General features: G+C 34.4%; 1 protein-coding gene across 3 annotated transcripts in view; it reads right to left on the bottom strand.

The window, feature by feature from the left end:
- PIK3C2G (phosphatidylinositol-4-phosphate 3-kinase catalytic subunit type 2 gamma) overlaps nt 1-23,121 on the bottom strand; it is a 384,573-nt gene that overhangs the window by 23,015 nt on the left and 338,437 nt on the right. For all 3 annotated transcript variants that reach the window (XM_023226228.2, XM_023226229.1, XM_023226230.1), the window contains one exon: nt 20,440-20,534. In XM_023226228.2, the coding sequence (XP_023081996.1) occupies nt 20,440-20,534 (95 nt within the window). The remainder of the gene's footprint in view (nt 1-20,439; nt 20,535-23,121) is intronic.

Below are 23,121 nucleotides of genomic sequence, written 5' to 3'. Positions count from 1 at the left end.
GGTGTCCATTTGCATAAAAATTCCTTTCCCACACCTTTACCTTAAGTTTATGTGAGTCTTTATGTGTTACGTGAGTCTCTTGAAGGCAACAGATAGTTAGTTGGTGAATTCTTCCTCATTCTGCAATTCTGTATCTTTTAAGTGGAGCATTTAGGCTGTTTACATTCAATGTTAGTATTGAGAGATGAGGTACCATTCTATTCATTGTGCTATTTGTTGCCTGTATACCTTGTTTTTTTGTTTTTGGCTTTGTTTATTAAACTGCATTTTTGTTTTATAGGTCCAGTGAGATTTATGCTTTCAAGAGGTTCTGTTTTGATGTATTTGCAGGATTTGTTTCATGATTTAGAGCTCCTTTTAGCAGTTCTTGTAGTGGTGGCTTGATTCTCTCAGCATTTGTTTGTCGGTATCTTTCCTTCATATATGAAGCTTAGTTCCACTGGATACAAAATTCTTGGTTGATAATTGTTTTGTTTGAGGGGGCTGAGGATGGGGCCCCAGTCCTTTCTAGTTTGTAGGGTTTCTGCTGAGAAATCTGCTGTTAGTCTGATAGGTTTCCCTTTATGGGTTGCCTGGTGCTTTTGTCTCACAGCTCTTAAGATGCTTTTCTTTGTCTTAACTTTAGATAACCTGATGATAATGTGCGTAGGCAATGATCTTTTTACAATGAATTTCCCAGGTGTTCTTTGTGCTTCTTGTATTTGGATGTCTAGGTCTCTAGCAAGGCCAGGGAAATTGTCCTCGATTATTCCTCCAAATATGTTTTCCAAATTTTAGATTTATCTTCTTCCTTGGGAACACCAATTATACTTAGGTTTGGTCATTTAACATAACACCAGACTTCTTGGAGGCTTTGTTCATATTTTCATATTCTTTTTTCTTTATCTTTGTTGGACTGGGTTAAAATTAAAAGACCTTGTTTTCAAGCTCTGAATTTATTTCTTTTACTTGTTCAATTCTATTGCTGAGAATTTCCAGAGCATTTTGCATTTCTATAAATGTGTTTATTGTCTCCTGAAGTTTTGATTATTTTTTATTTATGCTATCTATCTCATTGAATATTTCTCCCTTCACTTCTTGTAGCATTGTTTTGATTTCCTTATGTTGCGCTTTGCCTTTCTTTGGTGCCTCCCTGATTAGCTTAATAACTCACCTCCTGAATTCCTTTTCGGTTAAATCAGGGATTTCTTCTTGGTTTGGATCCATTACTGGTGAACTAATGTGACTTTTGGGGAGTGTTAAAGAACCTTGTTTCGTCACAGCACCAGAGTTGGTTTCCTGGTTCCTTCTTATTTGGGTAGGCTTTGTCAGAGGAAAGGTCTAGGGCCGAAGGCTGTTGTTGAGATTCTTTGGTTGTATGAGGTATTTCCTTGATATAGTACTCTCCCCTTTTTCCTATCGATGTGACTTCCTGAAAACTGAGCTGTAGTGATTGTGATCTATCTTCTGGATCTAGCCACCCATCAAGTCTACCAGGCTCTCGGCTGGTACTGGGGGTTGTCTGCAGAGTCCTGTGATGTGAGCCATCTATATGTCTCTTAGCCATGTATTTGGGGTGTGTCCTCGGTCCTTGCAGGGGCAATCTGCTTCCTTCAGAGGGTCTGTGGGTCCTCTTGGGTTTCATGATTTATTCCTGCAGTCATTCTGGAGCAAAAATTCATGATGCAAGCCTCCATATGCTGCTTTGTCCAGTGGAGTTGGAGCTCCAATCTAGTCCTGCCTCCTGTCCACCAAGATACCCAACCCTCTCAACCATGTATTTCTACCAAGCATAGAAGTTGGTCCATTCATCCCAATCCACTCAATCTAAATGCCCCTCCTCCAATTCTTTCCCAGGGCTGAACTCAAATAATATAATCTTCTGGCCAAAAAACAAGCCCTATGGTCTGGCCTAATAGGAGGTGACTGCAGTGCCCATCCAGAAGTTTATTCTGATTGTAGAACTCAGCCAGTGGTCTTGCCATATAGCAGAACCTAGCCAGTTCCCCCACACAAATTCAAAGCAAAGGTAGCAGCCCAACCACCTAGAGAACCTGAAAGCAAGCTCTGCCTGCCCCAGGTTACTACCAGCTGACCCATCCAGAAACATAGGCTAGACTAAGTAGAGAAGGTCTATCACTGTCAAAGAACACTTGTAAAGGCCAGAAAAGGTGGCTGCCTCCACAAATGCACAAAGACCAATGCAAGGACACAGGATTACAAAAACTCAGGGAATCATGGCATCTCAAAAAGAAACCAAGAAAGCTCCAACAATGATGTCCAAAGAAAGGGATATCTATGAAATGACAGAAAAATAATTCAGAATAATTCTGTCAAATAATTCAATGAACTCCAAGAATATATGGGCAAAAAATAAAATTTGGAAAACAGTACATGAACAAAATAGGAAGTTTGAGAAAGAAATAGAAATGATTTTAAAACCCCAAAAAGAAATCATAGAGAAGAATATAATGACTGAACTGAAAAATGCAATAGAAAGTTTCAACAGCCAGCTAAATCACACTGAAGAATCAGTGAGCTTCAAGACAGAACATTTGAAATTATCCAAGCAGAGGAGCAAAAGGAAAAAAAAAAAGAAGAAGGAAAATTTATGGGAATGTTGGTACACCATCAAGAGACCCAAGCCATGAGTAAGAGGAATTAAATACAGAGAGGAGGAATACAAGGGTCGTAAAGCATATTTAAAGAAATAATGGATGATAAGTTCCCTAACATGAGGGAAAAAATTATCGTCTGGATATAGGAACCACAGAAATCTCCAATCAAATTCAGAATTCAACACAACATATAAGAATCAAACTATTAAAAATCAAAGAAAAAATTCTGAGAGCAACAAAAGGAGTCCCAATACAACTACCAGCAAACTTCTCAGCAGAAACCCTTCAGTCCAGGAGAGAGTGGGATGATATAGTAGAAGTGCTGAAAGATGAAAAAGCCTACCAACTGAGATTATTTTACCCAGAAAACCTGTCTTTCAAAAATGAGGAAGAAATAAAAACTTTCCCAGACAAACCATGCTATGGGAATTAATCACCATTAGGCTTGCGTTACAGAAATTACTAAAGGGAGTTCTTTAAACTGAAAGAAAAATCTGTTAACTAATAACATCAAACTTATGAAGGCATGAAATCCAATGGTTTAAATAATACTGAACAACATTCAGAATACTCAAAGACTATAATGATGGTGTGTAAAGTAATATTATCCCAGGCACAAGGGTTAAAAGACAAAATTATTAACAAGAACTACAGCTAAAATAAACTGTCAAGGAATACATATTACAAAATAATATACATTCAGCCATAAAAAACATAAAATGGTGTGTGAGGAGAAAAGTATAGAGCTGTTGTATGCAATTAAAGTTACATTGTTATTGGCTTGAAGTAGACTGTTGTAAGTGAAAGATACTATTTGTAAGCATCAGGGTAACCATGGAGAAATAAATCTATAGAAAATGCACAAAACACAAATAAAAATATTCAAAATATGCTACTGCAGAAAACCATCAAACCAGAAAGAAAGACAGCAACAGAGGAAGAAAAAAAAAAAAAAACCAAGCATCTACACATAAATAAAAAAAATAGTTATTAACAAAATGGTACTAGTAAGTCTTTACCTGTCAATAGTTACTTTGAATGTAAATGGATTCAATTCTTTAATAAAAGATACAAAGTGAGGTAATGGACCAAAAAAATACAAGATCCAACTATATGCTGTCTACAAGAAGTTCACTTCATTTTTAAGGACACACAGACTACAAGTGAAGGGATGAAAAACAAGTCTGTGAAAACTGAAACCAAAAAAGAGCAAGGGTAGCAATACTTATATCAGACAAAATAAACTCTAAATAAAAAAAAACTACAAAAAGAAACAAAGAAAGACATTGTATAATGGTAAAAGGGTCAATTCACCAAGAGGACATAGCAATTTTAAATATATATGCTCCCAACAGTGGAGGAGCTATATGTATAAAGCAAATATTAAAGGATCTGAAGGGATAGATTGCTTTCAATACAATAATGGTAGGGAACTTCGATGTATCACTTTCAATAGTGGACAGATCATCCATACAGGAAATTAATAAGGAAACACTGAATTTGAACAACACTTTAGACCAAAAGGACACAACGGACGTATCTGGAACATTTCATCCAATAGCAACATAATAAAGTTTTCTGTTAAGCACACATGGAATATTGTTCAGGATAGATCACATGTTAAGCCATAATAAAAGTCTTAGAAAAATTAGGAAGATTGAAATCACAGCAAGTACCTTTTCTAACCACAATGATATGTGAGTAGAAATCAATAACAGGAGGAATTTTAGAAAATTAACAAATACATAGAAAGTAAACAACATGCCCCTGAATGGCCAATGGGTCAATGAAGAAATTAAAAGGGAAATTAAAAAATACCTTGAGACAAGGAAAAATGAAAACATAACAAAATGTGAGATATAGCAAAAACAGGTCTAAAAAGAAAATTTGTAACAATAAATGTCAATATCAAATAAGAACAAATCTTGCAAATAAACAACTTAATGTTATGCTTAAAGGAAATAGAAAAAGCAGAACAAACTAAGCCCAATGTTAGTAGAAGAAAAGAAATAATGAAGAATAGAGCAGAAATAAATGAGATTACAAAAAAAAATACAAAGATCAACAAAACTCAGAGTTTGACTTTTAAAAAGATAAACAAAATCAACAAACTTGTAGTTAAACTAAGCAGGAGAAAAAAAGAGGACTCAAATTAAAATCAGAAATTAAATAAGTGCTATCACAACTGGTACCAAAAGAATACAAAAGATCATAAGAGACTATTATGGACAATTGTATGCCAAAACACTGGATAATCTAAAAGAAATGGATTAATTCTTAGACACATATATTTATGAAGACTGAATCATGAAGAAATAGAAAATCTGAATAGATCATTAATGAGAGAAGAGATTGAAGCAGTAATAAAAAATCTCTCCTCAAAAAAAAAAAAAGCCCAGGACCTGATGCCTTCACTGCTGTGTTCTATCAAATATTTAATGAAGAAATAATACCAATTTGCCACAAACTTTGCCAAAAAATACTGAGAAGGAAGAAATACTTCCAAACTCCTTTTATAAGATCAGCATTACTCTTAAAATATAGAGAGACAAGAAGATCACAAGAAAAGAAAACTACAGGCCAACAGTCTTCACAAACATATTCATAGACGTGAAAATCCTCAACAAAATGGTAGCAAATCAAATTCAGCAACACATTTAAAGGATCATTGACCATGAGCAAGTGGGATTTATTCCTGAGATGCAAGGATGATTTGACATATGCAAATCAGTTAATGTGATACATTGCATTAACAGAATGAAGGACCAAAATCATATAATCATCTCACTAGAAAAAAGAAGCATTTAATTAAATTCAACATTCTTTTATGATAAAAACTTTCAAGAAATTTGGCATGGAAAGAATGCATCTCAGCACAATTAAGGCCATATATGACAAACCCATAGCTAACATCATACTTAACGGGGAAAACTTGAAAACTTTTCCTCTAAGATCTAGAACAGGACAAGGATGCCTATTCCAACCACTTCTATTCAGTATAGCACTAGATTTTCTATCCTGAGCAATTACAAAGGAGAAAGAAATAAAAGTCATCCAAACTGGAAAAGAAGAAGCTAAATCATCTTTGTTTGCAGATTGCATGATTTACATATAGAAAACTCAAAAGACACCACCAAAAAACTGTTAGAATTGATAAATGAATTCAGCGAAATTGCAGGATACAGAATCAACATCCAAAAATCAGTAGCAATTCTCTAGACTAACAATGAACTTTCCAAAAAGGATATCAAAAGAATAATTCCATTTGCAATAGCTACAAAAAATATTTAGGAACAAATGTAACAAAGGAGGCAAAAGACCTGTACATTGAAAAATATAAAATGTTAATGGAAAAAAATGGAAGAAAACACAAATACATGGAAAGACAGCCTGTATTCATGGACTGGAATAATTAATATTCTTAAAATCTCCATATTTCCCAAAAGTGATCTACAGATTCAGTGCAAACCCTATCAGAATTCCAAATTCATTTCTCATAGATATAGAAAAAAAGGAATCCTAAAATTCATACAGAACACAAAAAACTCCAAATAGCCAAGGCCATCATGAGCAAAAAGAACAAACCCTGAGGCATCACACTACCCGATTCCAAACTATACAACAAAATGATAGTAATTAAACAGCTAGTACTGGCATACAAATAAACATACCAGCCCAATGGAACAGATTAGAGAGCCCAGGAACCCCCACATGTATGGTCAATTGATCAACAAGAGTGACAATAATATACAATGAGAAAAGGACAGCCTCTTTAGTTAATGGTGTTGGAAAAACTGGGTATTCATATGCAAAAGAATAAAATTGAACCCTTATCTCATACCATACATAAAAATCAACTCAAAATGAATTAAAGACTTAAATATAAGACCTTAAACTGTAAAACTATGAGAATAAATGTCAGAGATAAATCTACACGACATTGGTCTGGGCAATGATTTTTTAGATTTGATCCCAAAGCACAGACAACAAATGCAGATAGACAAATAAGATTACAACAAAATGTGTAATCAATGCAAAGTGACAAGCTATAGAATGGAAAAAATATTTGCAAGCCATATGTCTGATAAAGAATTAATATCCAAATTATATGAGGAATTCAACTCTATAGAAAGAAAACAATTCAATTAAGTCGGTCCAGAAACCCAGGTAGACATACTTCCAAAGAAGACCTATGAATGACTAACAGATACATGAAAAAAATGCTCAGCATCACTAATTATTAGGCAGATGGATTAAAATCAGAAGGAGATATCACCTTACACTTGTTAGAACAGCTATTATCAAAAAGGCAAAAGACAATTATTGACAAGAATGTGGAGAAAAGGGAACCCTTGTCACTGTTAGTGGGAATGTAAATTAGTACGACCATTTTTAAAAACAGTATGGAAGTTCCTCAGAAACTGAAAACAGGATTGCCATATAAACCAGCAACCCCATATCTGGGCATTTACATGAAAGATTTGAAATCAGTATGTTGAAAAGATTTTTGCACTCTCATATTTATTGCAGCACTATTCACAATAGCTATATTATGAAATCAACCTAAGTGTCCATCAGGTAACGAATGGATAAAGAAAATGTGTTTGCGTACAATGGAATATACTATGCCTTAAAAGAAGAAATTCGGTCATTCACAATAACATGAATAGAACTGGAGAATATTATGCTAAGTAAAATAAGCCAAACACAGGAAAACAGACCCTGCATGTTCTCACTTATATGTGGAATCTAAAACAATTGAACTCATAGAAACCAAGAGTAGAATGGCAGTTAACGAAGGCTAGAAGTGTGGGAAATGGGGAAATGCTAGTCAAAGTTACAAAGCCTAGTTAGACAAGAGAAATATTGGTTTTTTTTGAGATCAATAGCATAGCAAGCTGAATGTCACTAATAATTGAGTACTGTACATTTCAGTATCACTAAGAGCAAATCTCTAATGTTTTAATCACAAAATGTTAAATATTTGAGGTGACATGTTAATTAACTTAATTTAATCATTCCACATTGTATTACAGAATCATAATATCACTTTTGTATTTATGTCCCCCATATGTATATACAAAACTAGAATTTGTCAATATCCAATAAAAAATAAATGGTAGAATCAAACAAAAAAATAAATGGTAGAATGGTAGAATACACACACAATTGTGTGTGTATTGGTTAATATAAAAGTGGAATAATTTCAAGTCTTTATGAATTAAATTAGGATGGTCTCCTACTTCATTTCACATCAATTTAAGCCAGTAACAAGAATCTTATGATAAACAGGTGATTTTCAATAATTTTTTAAAAATAAACTTAAAAATCCAACCACCATGTGTCTAGCACTTTGCATGATTGTAAGAGAGCACAAAAAGGAGATCAAAATAGCTTCTGCCTTCAAAGAAATAACAAACTCACTGGTATAATAATCTTGTTATATATCTGTATATATGTATATATGCATGTACATATATGTAAATAACATATATATATAAAAAACATACATATTTAATCTTTGACTTGACAAAGTTATCAACTGGACAGAAGTCACAGTCTAGTAGATATAATTCTTTTTCTAACTCAATACATATAAACTAAATTTCTTCTAAAAATACAGAATTCTAATTAGATCCCAGATTTTGTCACTGCAATGTCTTATGAAATTGGTCAAGTTTTTCTATTTCTCTATTTTAATAACATGTAAGAAGTAAAGTTTTAAGCTTCATTTATTTTTTAGAATGTACTAAATACCAAATGCTGATGAGTTGTTTATGAGCTAATCGGCAATTAAACTCTTTTTTTTTTTTTTTCAAATTGCTTTCAACTGCTTTAAATGATTCCAAATATCCTGATCCTCAGCCTCTATTCCTAGGTGCTGAAAAAAATTGTACAAATTAGAGAAGATGAACTATCCATTGTTAGTGATTATTGAGAAACTGTATGGAACATATAAAATACTGGATTAAATTCATATATTTTTCTTACAACAGGAAGAATATGGATTGAAAAAGAAGAACCTATTAATTTAGAGATAAAATATAAGCATTTTCTACCTATATACCTTACATACTTATCTTTGTCCTGTACCACTAAACAGTTTTATCATGGTTTAAAGACATATATAGGGATGCGATGTGAACGTGTCAACAACCTCAGAGTGAATGTATCAATAATGTGAATATGCTGGATTAAATAACCAGGATTAAGAGGGATTGGAATGATGAACTGTATCCAACAAGGTTAAAAATGATAGTCAGTTTCTTCTTTTGGGTGTAGAAAACTCACTCTGCAAATTCAGAATTTAAAAAAAAGTTGGCTTAGCAATAGCACTTGGGAAAATTTAAAGAGTTATGGATGAGTATAGCTTCAGTACGTTTATATGCCAGAGATTACTAGCTGCACCCTACAGTATGGTTATCTACCTATCTATCTAATCATTTATCTCTCTATCTGTCATATGTACAAGAAACCCACTTTAAATGTAAAGACACAAATAGGTTAAGAATAAAAGAATAGAAAAGCTATACCATGCTAATAGTAATCAAAAGAAAGCTGAATTATCTATATAACTACCTGAAAAAGTATTTTTGAGAGTAAAAAATACTACCAGAAACAAAGATATTCATTTTATAATGATGACAGGGCTAATAAATCATGAGGACAAATCTTACATGTGTATGCAACACTATACAAATTAAAAATTAGAGAGATTTTAATACCTTTCTCTTAATAATTCATAGAATTAGTATACAGAGAATTAGTTAGGCTATAAGAGACTTGAATAACATAATCAATGTGACCTAACTGACTTTCACAGAACCCTCCATTTAACGACAGGAGAACACATATCCTGCTGAATTGGACATGGGATATTTACCAATATGTGTCATGCCTGGGACATAGAACAAGTTTCAATATATTTTAAACTATTAAAATCATACAAAGTTTGTTTTTTGACCATAATGAAATTATTAAATATTAATAACAGATACATCTCTGGAAATTTTCCAAATACTTGAAAATGAAACAGCATGTGTCTGAATAATCCAAAAACAAAGAAAAAATCAGAAGGGAAATTAGAAGAATTATAAACTGGAAGAAAATAAAAATATAACATCCCAAAATTTTGGGGATACAGCTAAAGCATTACTCAGAAAAAAATTATAACACTAATTACCTATGTTATAAAAGATGAAACATCTCAAATTGGCCTTAGCTTCCGTCTTAAAAAACTAGAATGAGATTAAAATCTTTAGCTTTTTTTTGGTTGGTTGTAGAGTTTGTCTGCTTGGGGCAAATTCTTTGTTTTTTTTTTTTGTTTGTTTTGTTTTGTTTTTTTTACTAGAATATGCTTTTTTTTTTTTTTTTTTTTTTTTTACTAGAATATCCTTTGCTGCTGAGGATATTTTCTCTGGCAACAGAATTCCAAGCTGATAGCTCTTTCCTTTTTTCCCAACATTTAAAAGACATTCCACTGTCTTCTACCTTCTGCTGTTTCTCCATAGTCTCTAGACTACATTATTTCATTGTTCCTCCATATACCATATGTAGTTTTTCCCTAGCTGTTGCAAGATATTTTTAGATTGTCTTTGGTTTTCAGCAGTTTTATTACAATGTGTAATATATAATTAAATAATATAAAATATAATTAAATTTGTGTCTTTCACTAAGTTTCTGGCTATCAATCCTTCAAATATTTTTCTGCCCCAATCTCTTTCTTCTGTCTTTCTTGGATTCCAAAGGCACAAATGTAAGATCTTTAGATATTTTCCAGCAGACTCCCAATCTTCTCTTCTCTTTTATTTCTATCTTTTTTCCTCTATGTTCTTTAGCTTGGATAATTTCTATGAGTCTATCTTCAAGTTCACTGTCATCTTCATTCTTCTCTTGAGTCCATCCAGCAAGACTTGTCATTTTAGGTATTTTATTTTTCAGTCTTTAAATGTACATTTGTTTTGTCATTTTTATTTCTTGCCAATAATTCCTAACATTTCATTAATTTCAAGTATGTTTTTTTCTTATGTCATGGAGGGTAGTTATTATAGCTGCTTTAAGATGTTGTCCAATAGCTCCAAAATCTGGATCATTTCAGAGTGTGTCTATCGTCTTTTCAACTGAGGATTGTTCACATTTTCCTGGGCATTATATAAGAAATTTTGAGTTGTATTATGGGTATTTTTAATGTTATGTTGTGGAAACTCTGTGCTGTTTAATCTTCTGGAGAAAGTGACGTTTTTAAGTTGGCAATCAACCTAGTTATATTAGGAATATAAATTCTGTTCTAACTTTTGTTTTCAGGTGTTGAAATCTCAGTTCAATTTGCAAAGGCTTTTTTGTTCTCATATAAGTCTGTCCTGCTCAATAGCAGCTCAGGAATTAGGCTGAGAATTGTGTAGATTTATACACAGGGTCAGTGCATACCCTTCTGTCTTTTATCAGGGATTTTCTTACAGTCTCTGGCAAACCCAGGCCATGTTTCTTGGTTCTTTCAGTCAGAAATACAGTTTCTGTTGGAGATTTTGCTGTCAGAGCTGCCACTACCATCTTGCTTCTCTGCAACTAGGGTCCACCCTCAGGGCACAGCTCTACAGGCACATAAGTTAACAAAGAATAAAAAAAAAGAGAGAGAAAACGTCCTTATGTGGGTAAAATCTCCAGCTTCTGATTTCTTTTCACAATTTGCCTCCTTTTGTTTATTTTTAAGGTGTCTTATATAGTTTTAAAAATATATTTTCATAAGTTATAGTTGTAATCAGTAGGAGGGATGGGCTGGGGTGGTCTTATGCCACATGCCACAACCGGAAGAGCTAATTTTAATTCTCAGCACATATATAAGAGCCTATTATAATCAGCCCATCAAAGGTTTCATATTACACCTAGTGTCTTTTGCTCTTTATCCTCTTTCATTTAGCTAGGTAATGCCTCCACTATAGAGGGTGTGCCAAGGACAATGTAGTCACTATCCTTGGGGATATTTCATGGATACAGAAGAAGATGCTCAGGTCTCTGGCTGGAAATTGTTTTTAATGAGCCAGGCAAACATTTGAAGAGTCTTTCTGGGCAGTGTCTGGCAGGAACAGGTATAGCCTAGGGGCACATAGTAGAAAAACAGACTGCTAATGCTATAATACAATCTAGAATCAAAAATAAGGGGTCATAATTGTGAAGGTTTTAGATCTCAGCCCTTAGTTATGAGATCTTGGAAAAATATTTAAACTTGCTGAATTTCAGTTTACTATTTTGTGAGTATGCGTACAAAATTTTCTCTCTTTTGGTGAAACGTATATAAAAGTGACAGTTCTTGGCATACATTGTATAGGAAAAATAGCTTTTCATAATATTCATAGAAAGCAAGTGAAACTGAAGACAAAAAACCTGGAAAAGTCGGAGAGTCTATAGTTCATATATAAGTCACGCAGCAAGGAAGGAATGTATCGTGTTTATTTGCAGGATTCCAATGAGTTGAATGATACGTGACGCTTTTTTTGAGGTAATCTCTCTGTATGCACACTTACAAACTTTTAGAAGGACAAATAACTGAAATAGGTGGTCAGTACAGGTAGACTGCTTCCTCAGATAGCAAAAATCTCCCCTGAAGGAAAACAGAATGCATAAAGCAGGAGAAAGAAGATTCTGCCACTCAGTAAGCTAAAGGGATAAGATAAAAGGACTTGAATGTTTTTGGCCAAATGAAGGCCTATCTGCCTTAGATTAGAGTTTTAACTCAGGAATTGCATGACTCCCAGCGTTTACATTTTAATATTTGCTCTTAATAAAAGGTATTTTAACTACTGGATAAAAACAAAAATTTTTAAATCTCTGGAAATTATTTAATCCATTTTGTATTTTTTGCATATTCAAAATTTAGCTCTAATGAAATGACTCTTTTAAAACAATTTTATAAAACACACACTTTCAGCTTTCTGCTATTCTCTTTAAGTCTGTACTTGTTCATCAATCTTTAAAGTTCTTTATTGCTTCTTTTGTAGGTTAGAACTTTTTTAGGTCAGAATGTAAAATTGAGGGAGATCTGGAGAAAGGGCAGAGATTAGGGTACAAGTCTGTCAGAAAAGAACAGAGAGAGAATAAATGAAATTTTAGTCATGTGGTGACCTATCCATTGATGGCTATGCCATCTGGAGAGAAGGAAAGTGTTCAGGGTTTTTGAACATTAAAAAAAAAAAGCCCTCAACAAGAATTCACTTTATTTTTAAGTGAGACGGATGTTAAGATCAAATATTTGACACTGGACCATCCTTACTTTAGTGTCAAGTATTATAGGTAGCTGAATTCACAGATAAAAGCTATTGATTTATAAATATAGCTCAAACTTCTCTGGATTGTGGATGTTTTTCACATGATGTACACTTAAGCAAACATTCGCTTATTTAACAACTGTGTGTTAAGGGCATTGTATTGTGCTAACCACTGTATTCAAAATACATTTTCCATAGCTTTTTATACTCAGTGAATTCTCAATACAATTGAAACTGCAGGATAAATTAAGATAATACAAGTTTGAAGGGCTGAGATAAGGCAGTGAATATCAAATAGATGGTATATATAGTAAAGTTTCCAAAGAGAAAGGTCACTAGGAACGGGAGTGACCCAGGAACTTCAGGGAGGGTGAGTGATTTGACCTAAGCCTAGAAGATTACATTGGATGTAAAAGTAAATAGATGGTAAATAGATATATGACCTAGTCAGACAGAATGAGTGGTATGTGTTTAGTTAACAATGAATGATCCATCTAGATAGAAAATGAATTTTGTGTTGAGAGGTGAATATTAGAGGTAGGTTATAGCTAGATTGTATAGTACTATAAGGTTTTAAGCTAAGAAATATCAAATTTACAGAGACTCTGTTAAAATTTTTTATTGATATAGTAAAATGCAGTCTTAGAATGTTTTGTGCAGGGAAGAATTAAGAGAAGAAAACAAGGAAAGGAATACTATAGCAGCCAATCAAAGTAACCCATAGATGAATCAATAGAGAATGTTGAAGAGGATTTTGAGAATAATAAAAGTAATCTAAAAGAAACTAAAAGGATTTGTTGATGATTATATATATGGGTAAAAGAACGAATTGAGGCTGGGCGGAGTGGTTTACGCCTGTAATCCCAGCACTTTGGGAGGCGGAGGCGGGCGGATCACGAGGTCAGGAGATCGAAACCATCCTGGCTAACACGGTGAAACCCCGTCACTACTAAAAATACAAAAATTTAGCCGGGCGTGGTGGTGGGCGCCTGTAGTCCCAGCTATTCTGGAGGCTGAGGCAGAATGGCATGGACCCGGGAGGAGCTTGCAGTGAGCCTAGATGGCGCCACTGCACTCCAGCCTGGGCAACAGAGCCAGAGTCCTTCTCAAAAAAAAAAAAAAAAAAAAAAAGAATCAATTGAAATATAGAAAAAAAGTAGAACTACCATTTCATCCAGCAATCTCACTACTGGGCATCTACCCAGAGGAAAAGAAGTCATTATATGAAAGACACTTGCACATGTATGTTTATTGCAGCACAATTTGCAATTGCAAAATATGGAACCAGCCTAGATGCCCATCAACCAACAAGTGAAAAAAAAATGTGATATATATATTTACCTAAAATATATATATCACATTTGGGTGTGACCATTGAGTAATACCACCATGATATATATATATACACACACACCATGGAATGCTACTCAGCCATAAAAATGAATGAAATAATGGCACTGGCAGAAACCTACATGGAGCTGGAGATAATTATTCTAAGTGAAGCAACTCAGGAATGGAAAACTAAACATTTTATGTTCTCATGTATAGGTGAGAGCTAAGCTATGAAGATGCAAAGGAATAAGAATGATATAATGAACTTTAGGGACTTAGGGGGAAGGGTGGGAAGTGTGTGAGAAATAAAAGACTACACGTTGGGTACAGTGTACATCGCTTGGGTGATGAGAGCACCAAAATGTCAGAAATCAACACTAAGGAACTTTTCCATGCAGCCAAAAAGCACCCGTTCCCTAAAAAGTATTGAAATAATAAAAGAAAAGAAAATTAATTATAGAGAAGTTTTGATCAAGAATTACTTGATGGTGGTGCAACAATTTATAGAAATACGTAATTCAGAATGAAAGATGGTTTCATTGGTAAGCAGAGGACCATATTATATAACTGTTTGGTTTAAAGAGATAGCAAGATATTGGGCAGTTGGAAATATGTAAATGAAGGTCAGAGAAAGATTGAATGTAGAGATATAAATTTAGTAGTAATTCATATTATCTTTGAAGTTTCAAGACTGGATAAAATTTCTTAGGAAATTAGTTTCAAAAGTTAAAACCCTGAATACTGGAAAATCTTCACATTTAAGAGCAAGGGTAAAGCCAACATTTATTAAACCACTACACATCCATCTATCTTAAATTTACAAGAGCCAAGGAAGCCTCAGAAACAGTGCTGTCCAGATGGTTTAGAGAATGTGCAGACACAGTTTGCTTGGTGCCAATGTCCAGTGAAGTTTCATGAAAAAGCTGGTAACCAAATGTTCAAAAAGGAAGGGCTGGTTAAAGGTGTTTGTTGGCTATTAGAAAGAGGTCAGTGATAACAGATTTTAGAACAATTAACGGTTTATTTCATTTAAAAAAATAGGTAATCTTTGAGGGTCAATGTTTCTTTGGCAAAAAAAGTCATGAAACACAATAGACTATCAAGATCTGGACAGGTACTCTTCACTATCCTTTGCTTTGTATCTTATTCTTTGAAATGGTAGATCAATGTCAAAATGGGCCAACTCTGGAAGAACAAGTTTTATTCATGGATGAAAGAAAATGCATTTGATAAGATAATTGTCATTCCGAGATCATCCTTAATATTAAGAACTGACATTTATTTAGGCTGAAGTGCATCTAGGTTGAAACAAAGACAAATTTCCTTTAAGTATTGAGATTTTAAAAACAACAAAAAATTAAGACTATCGGGGACTCAGTCAAGCTAATTTTAGAAGGATATGCAGAACATTGATGTTTTTATATGTCAAACATTGCCATAGTCTGTGCTTTATTTTCACAACCCTCAACTGTTATCCTTACCAAGTCTAAGTGTTGTCTCTGTTCTACTTCAAAGGCACTGCAATTTACTTGGTGCCAAGTACCGAACTCACCACATGTGTGTAGAGTGCCATTTGTGACATTAGGGTACTAGCCACTTGTGTTATTTTTTCAAAGAGGTCCACGAACCATTTGCACTAGAGAGCCTTCTGGAATGCTCATATTCTGCAGTAAGGAGAGATGAAAACAAGTCTAGAAATGAAAGAGACGGTAGAGGAAGCCATGGGACCAAGAGATGCCTGTATTGCGCAGATGCAGATAGCCCAATCTATACTTACAGAATCAAAATTACTAGGAGTGGCACCCAGAAAAATGTATTTTAAAAAAAAGAACCCCCAGGTTACACTCAGACACATTAAAAATGTAAAAGAAGAGTTTAAATAAAAAATTAAAAGTAATACAGTTTTAGTGTGTATGCGGGTTCTTGTGTTTGACTCTACTTCTCTCTCTCTCGTGTTAATTTTCATATCGAAACTATTTTTCCCATCTTGTGTCTTATGAAAGGATTGAATGGTACCACATTTGAGTTGTCTTCTATCATTCCTGACATTTCTTGCTCCTTGTTTTAAGAGCCTGAGAATGTGTGGGTAGATTCAATATCAGAAGAGAGTTTTGTCCTATTGGTTATGTTTAGCACCTTCTGGAATGTGAATATTCTGGAGCAGAGAGAAGAGAGCAGCCTAGAAACTACACAGACTAGAAAAAAATCCATGAAGTCAGCAGAAAATGCATGGAGAGACGTTGTAGAAGTCAATGGAAGACAGCATTTTAAGGAAGGATACATGGAAAAGTGCTAGAGAGGGTTTTAAAAATATTTCAAATCTGTTTTTTATGTTTCTTTGTCATAGTGTTTTAAAAAACCGTGGCCAAGTTTGTTTTTTTTTTTTTTTTTTTTTTGAGACTGAGTCTTGCTCTGTCACCCAGGCTGGAGTGCAGTGGCACGATCTCAGCTCACTGCAAGTTCTGCCTCCCAGATTCAGGCCATTCTCCTGCCTCAGCCTCCCCAGCAGCTGGAACTACAGGCACACGCCACCACGCCCAGCTCCTTTTTTGTATTTTTAGTAGAGACGAGGTTTCACAGTGGTAGCCAGGATGGTCTCGATCTCCTGACCTCATGATCCACCCACCTTGGCCTCCCAAAGTGCTAGGATTACAGGTGTGAGCCACCGCGCCCGGCCGTGGACAAGCTTTTAAATACTTGCACTACTTCATCAGTCTCTGTTTGCTAGAGTGAATCATATTGTGATGCTTTGAAAGGGAAAGAATTTTAGCAATTTTATTTTAGCTTGTGATCTCACAGGAGGAAAGTAACTCTCAGAGCAAAGCTTCATCGATTTAATAAAAGATAAACAATACTTTTCATCAAACTTAATATTAAACATAACAGAACTCTAGGCATAATAATTCATTTTAACATTAATATAAAATCAAGTCCAATTTTAGTCTATTATTTTGGTATGTGAACATACTAAAGGATTGACAAGTAACAATTAGCTAAAACTTGAAATTAGCAAATAAAATATGTTGAGAATTTATAGATGGATTTTTATGTCATTTATAGTAGAAAGTTGTTTTAAGCGGAAGAAACAAAATAATCATTTAAAGGAAGCTGTGGAAAATGCAATGCATAACTTTGCTTTGATGATTTTTGGAAGATGAAAACATCCTAATTCTTAGTTGTTCACATGAGAAGTAAGTTGACATTCTTTTATTTAACCAAGGCTTTACTGAGCACCTACTATATACTTGGCCCTATTCTATACACCTTGGGTTATAGCAGTGGCACAGGGGAGGAAAGAAAATAAAGTAGAAAAGAAAGATTGAAAGTGACAACAAAGGGGAGCAGTGTTGCAGTTTTACATTTGGGAATCAGATAGGACTTTACTGAAAAGGTGGCAGTAAAATACAAGCATTCAGGACATGTGAGATTGAGCCATGGAGAATATTGATCGATGAACTTGTGAAGAGCATTCTAGGTAAATGGAGTAGCAGATACAAAAGTCCTGGGGCAGCAAGAAGCCTGCCATATTCAAGGAACAGCAAAGAAGACACTGAGGCTGGCGTGGAGTGACTGAGGGAGTCTGTGGTAGGAGATGAGGTTAAGAGGTCAAGAGAGCACATTGATAGGGTCTCACAGGTCATTAACAAGTACCTTGACTTTCGTTACAAGTTATAGGAGACTCCTTCCCCAAAGGGATATGAAGGGAGGAATGACAGGATCTGACTTCTATTCTCAAAGGAACATTCTGGCTGCTAGATTAAAAAGAGATTATAAAGAAGGACAGAAGCAGAGACAACTGTTAAGAAACTGCAGCAGTAATTCAAGTAAGAGATGCTGGTGACTTGAACCAAAAATGGAAGCAGTGGAGGAGAAAGTTGATGTGTTCTGGATTTATTTTGAAAGCAGAATAACAGAATTTGCTGGTAAAATGGATGTAGCTTTTGGGGAAGGAGAGGAGTCAAAATGACTCTAAGGTTTTAACCTGAGTAACTAGAGAATGAAGGTGCTATTTACTGAGATGAAAAAGGTGGCAAATGATGTAGGTTTAGAGGGGCAGTCACGAGAAGTTTGGTGCATATTGAGTCTGAGATGCCTATTATATATATACTAGGGTTGTTGATAGTCAGTTGTACATACAACTCTGGATTTCAGATGAGAGTTCCAAGCTGGAATTGTAGATTTGGAAAAGAAAAACAAGTAATGTTTAAAGCCATGAAGCTAGAGGTAGAAAAAGAGGAGAGGTCTAGGATCTAATTTTAGGGCACTAAAAACCTTTCAATGTTGAGATTAGAGAGAAGAGAGGAACTAGTAAGTAAACTGAGAAGGCAGACTGAAGCAAATATTACTACATCATTAATAGCTCTTTTTGACAGCGTTGGTAATGTAGAGGTTCTCACGGCCCTAAGTGTTTTTTCACTATTTTTAGGGTCATTTGGTCATTTTCTATTTACCTATAACTTGATCTCAATTTTAAACTCTCGATCTTAAACTCTTGCTCTTTCCCATTCACTCCTCCTATCCCTGCTTCATGCTTGCATCACATTGATTTTGAAGATCTTCATTGGTACTGTAATTTCATCTGAGTGTAAAATGCATTTTTGAAAACTGTCAAAAGTAATTTGGTGATTCATCTGGTGAATGAAATGGGTGGCCAGGTTGTTTAATATAGCTTTTGATCAAAAATCAGGAGTGACCATTGAGTAATATCACCAAGTTTACTGTTTGGTTTACATGCCCAGTCTAAAAGCAATTTCATCAGGCATGCTCTAAAATGTTTTGAGCAATGATAACATTACTGGAATAAATTTATCATTTCTAAGAGGACTGTGTTCAAGGCTTATTTTCATATATGAAATACATATATAAGTTTTGTTAATTTGATTCACAATATTTCTTAATATTCTATTGTTTTATCATATATGTTTATATAGTTGCTTAAAATCCATCAACATGCATGTAGCCATAAATAATGTTGAACTGAATCTTCATTTTGCAATGTAAGGGTTTCTTAAAAAACTGCTATTCTCATTTAAAGTAATTATCTAGTGAAAAACAATGGAAAATAATTGTTTTAATTAGTAAAAGATTTGCAGAAAATTTTAAAATATTTGCCCAGATACTACAAAAATTGCTGATAGTGAGCACCAGAGATTTACAAACAAGCATTCTTGGATGTCTGAATAATAATGAATTTGTAATGAATGTATTCTCTTCAAATTATGCCAATTATTTGTTCAACAAACAAGTATTTATTGTTTTAATATGTTTTAATATTGTTTTAATATGGATGCGTGTCATATGGAGAAGAGTTTGCTCTTTTAGATCTTCCAAAGGCATCCTCAGAGATTTATATGCACAAAGAAGAGAGCAAAAATTGTGTTACTGACTTTCTCCACATCTGACATAGTCTCCAGGGAAGTTTTTACCATGTGGAGAACCCGTTTTGTCTAGGCTCAAGGAAGATTAAAATAGTTGGTGAGGTTTAGTGTTTTCCTTCAATGTTTGCTACACCCCAACTCAGGTCATTAGTCACTTACCCTGTGACACAGAAAGCTTCCTCTCTTTCTTAATGATATGGTCCAGTTACCATCAATGCCTCTGACTTACGCCAACCTTAAGTGGCATGTAATAGAGAGTGGGACTTTTGGAGGCTAACTACAGATTTTATTCTAGGTTCTGGGATGGGGACACGGAAACAAAGATGGGGTTTCTGTTCTCAAAACACTATTATTTTTTGAGGAGAAGGAAACATGCATAAGGAATTACATCACAATATGATAACTGTATGATGCTATAAAGTCAATGTACAATGGGAGTTAGGGAGAGAACCCTAAGAGTTCTTGGTTTCAGGGAAGGTACTGGCGTGATGCAAAGAGATGGAGTGAATTCTCCACCAAGTTCAGCATGTTGAGATAGTTGGAAATTATTGGGACCCAGCCTTTTTTCTTTTACCCTTCGATCCTCCAGCTAATCCGGTTATTTCAGAGCCTTTTCCCTAGTTTTTTCCTGACATTTTGAATGAAGTTTAATGTTCATTCTAGGACTTTCCTTGTGAAGTATTTTAGAATCTTTACCCCAAGGATCACAGTCATCCTGAGGCAAAAATATTGTAATTGGCTCATTGTTCCTTACTTAAACTTGGCCGAGATACCCATTCCTCTAACTAATGTTGACACTAATTGCCCAAAGGAGGTAAGTGACTTCTGAATGTAGGCTTACTTGTTTCTTATTATACATAATAAACTTACAATGTTTTTCATGTGTTTCACTAGTATGGTCAGCTTCACATTCTCGTAGGATATGACTAACTGCACCTTAGGCTTCTTGTCTGGAAACTTCTCACCTGATAAAAGAGTAGAATTTCAGTGAGTTCAGTTGGAAAGAGCTCAGCACAGGAGCAATCAAACATTTAAAAACTAAAACAGGACTAATAAATAATAAGTAGAATAAACATTCTTCAGATAATGTTGAAGAATCTTAATGCTCTTAAGGAGGTGGAGTTGATTAGCTAGAGATGGGATTTGTGTCTAATCTTTAACTCTTCCCCTAATATTTCATATTTTGTTTTGATTGATACCATTATTTTCTCAACAACTTAAGCTTAAAACCTCAGTGTCATTTTTGGTTCCAATTTTCTCCTTAGCATTCATTATAATGAACTTGAAGTATTAGAGGTCACAGAGATTAAAAGTGTGGCCTTTAGAAATCAGTGAACCTGAGGTTCAAGGCCCAGCACTATTATTCATGACTTTGTCATCATGACTAAATTAATCAACTTTATATAAAATGGAAATAATAGTTACTTTTTGAGATGGGTGGTTGAGGTGATTAACTGATAAAATTCAAAAGTTGTGACATAGTAAGTGGTTAATTTGTACTAATCTCTTTTTTCTCATCCCATAGCACCTAATTCAAACTCATATAAACGTTTTGCCTAAACTACTAGGATATTCTCTCACTCCTCCCACTCCCTGCACAGAATCGAAATCTATTTGTATACCATTACCAGTGTAAGTTTCAGACAATAAATTTTATAAAATTATTTTTTGGCCGGGCGCGGTGGCTCAAGCCTGTAATCCCAGCACTTTGGGAGGCCGAGACGGGCGGATCACGAGGTCAGGAGATCGAGACCATCCTGGCTAACATGGTGAAACTCCGTCTCTACTAAAAAATACAAAAAACTAGCCAGGCGAGGTGGCGGGCGCCTGTAGTCCCAGCTACTCGGGAGGCTGAGGTAGGAGAATGGCGTGAACCCAGGAGACGGAGCTTGCAGTGAGCTGAGATCCGGCCACTGCACTCCAGCCTAGGCGAAGAGCGAGACTCCGTCTCAAAAAAAAAAAAAAGAAAAAAATTATTTTTTGATCAAAATGCCTTTCACAGATTTCCATTGCTTATAAAAAAGGTCTAAATTTGTCAGCCTTGTATTGTAACTTCTTATTACTGTTTTATTTCCCACTTTTATTCTATACTTTCATTCATATGTTTAGTTCTACAAACAGGCTCTACTATTTCTTTCTAGTAGTTTCTCATATTATTCCTTGAATTAAAATGATCTTGTTAACCATTTTTGTCTACTGAACTTCTACCTTTCTTCAAAGCTTAATTAAAATGCAAAATGGTTTGTGTGGTCATCTCTCCCTGAACTCTCCTAGCACAGCCCTTATCATGGAATATTTACATTGTAATTATTTTATGTGTCTCAATTTGTTTAGGGGATTACAATCTATCTCAGGGCTTACTTTTTACCCCTATATCCCCAAGGGGCATAAGCCAATGCTTACTCCATAATGTGCACATTTAACATTTATTTAATAACAACAGTAACCTTAATTTTTCTTTTGAGTTGTATCGCAACATCATTAAAATGAGAATTTTAGTTTTTTAAATTAAAAATTTATTGTTTACTGCCCAAGGATTAAACATAATTTATAGTTTTACTAATATTTCTCTTATAATCTCTGGTTGTATGTTATCTGGGAGAATTTAGAGACCAATTTATTAATAACAAAGAATTTGTCAATGGTCATCAGATAGTCAATGCTAACTTGCTAATCTTCCCTAATATTTGAAAATTATACCTGAGCAGTGTAGTTATACCTGATCAGTATAATTTTTAAATATATAACTTTTCAAAGCTTTCTACATTTATTTGAGTAATTTATACATTATATGAGATGATATTAATTTTATTGTTAATAATATGGATTTCTGACATTGAAAAGGATGATTTTTACCATTGAAATGGTAACATAATAAAAAATCACTTATAATATCTTGATTACAATAACTGGGAGATGTGAGTTAGAGATCGTATGAGTTAATTCTGAGTAAGACTGAAGTAAATTGCATTTCATAATAAAAAGATGTTTGGTATAAAGGTGCTAAAAATGCTGATGACGTTTTGAGGCACAATGAACATTATATTTGAATTACAGAGTAGAAGAATTGTTAAGTAGACATCCAATGTATTTAATCAGAGAAGTTTTAATTCGAAGGTAGAAAATTAGCATAAATTTGTGATTGACTGCCTAAATAGTAAAAGTACAATTGCCACTTGAACTGACTGAAGATATTTCTCCCTCGACCTCTTGTGCAAGATTAGTAACTAAAGTATCCATCAGAACATGCCAGAGCTCAGAACCCAGTGAAAATTCACACCACTAGGAATTGACACTCAGTAGTCAGTGTTGTAGTAGGAGTAGAGACGCTTAATATTTCTGTAGCTTTGACTGTGTGCCAGGCTAAGAGCTTTATGTACAGTAACCCATTCAATCATCATAGCAAATCTATGAAATTTGTATTATCTCCATTTTACACTTGAGGAAACTCAGGCACTTGATCCAAAGTCATAGAGACAATAAATGGTACAGGTTTAAGTGATCTCCTGAGTCTGTGTTTATAAGTGCCTGGTTTATAAGCCAGGTGACAAC

Source organism: Piliocolobus tephrosceles, chromosome 10 (genome assembly GCF_002776525.5).
Source record: "Piliocolobus tephrosceles isolate RC106 chromosome 10, ASM277652v3, whole genome shotgun sequence".
Classification (NCBI taxonomy): domain Eukaryota; kingdom Metazoa; phylum Chordata; class Mammalia; order Primates; family Cercopithecidae; genus Piliocolobus; species Piliocolobus tephrosceles.
This window is presented reverse-complemented; position numbering and strand designations above follow the sequence as displayed.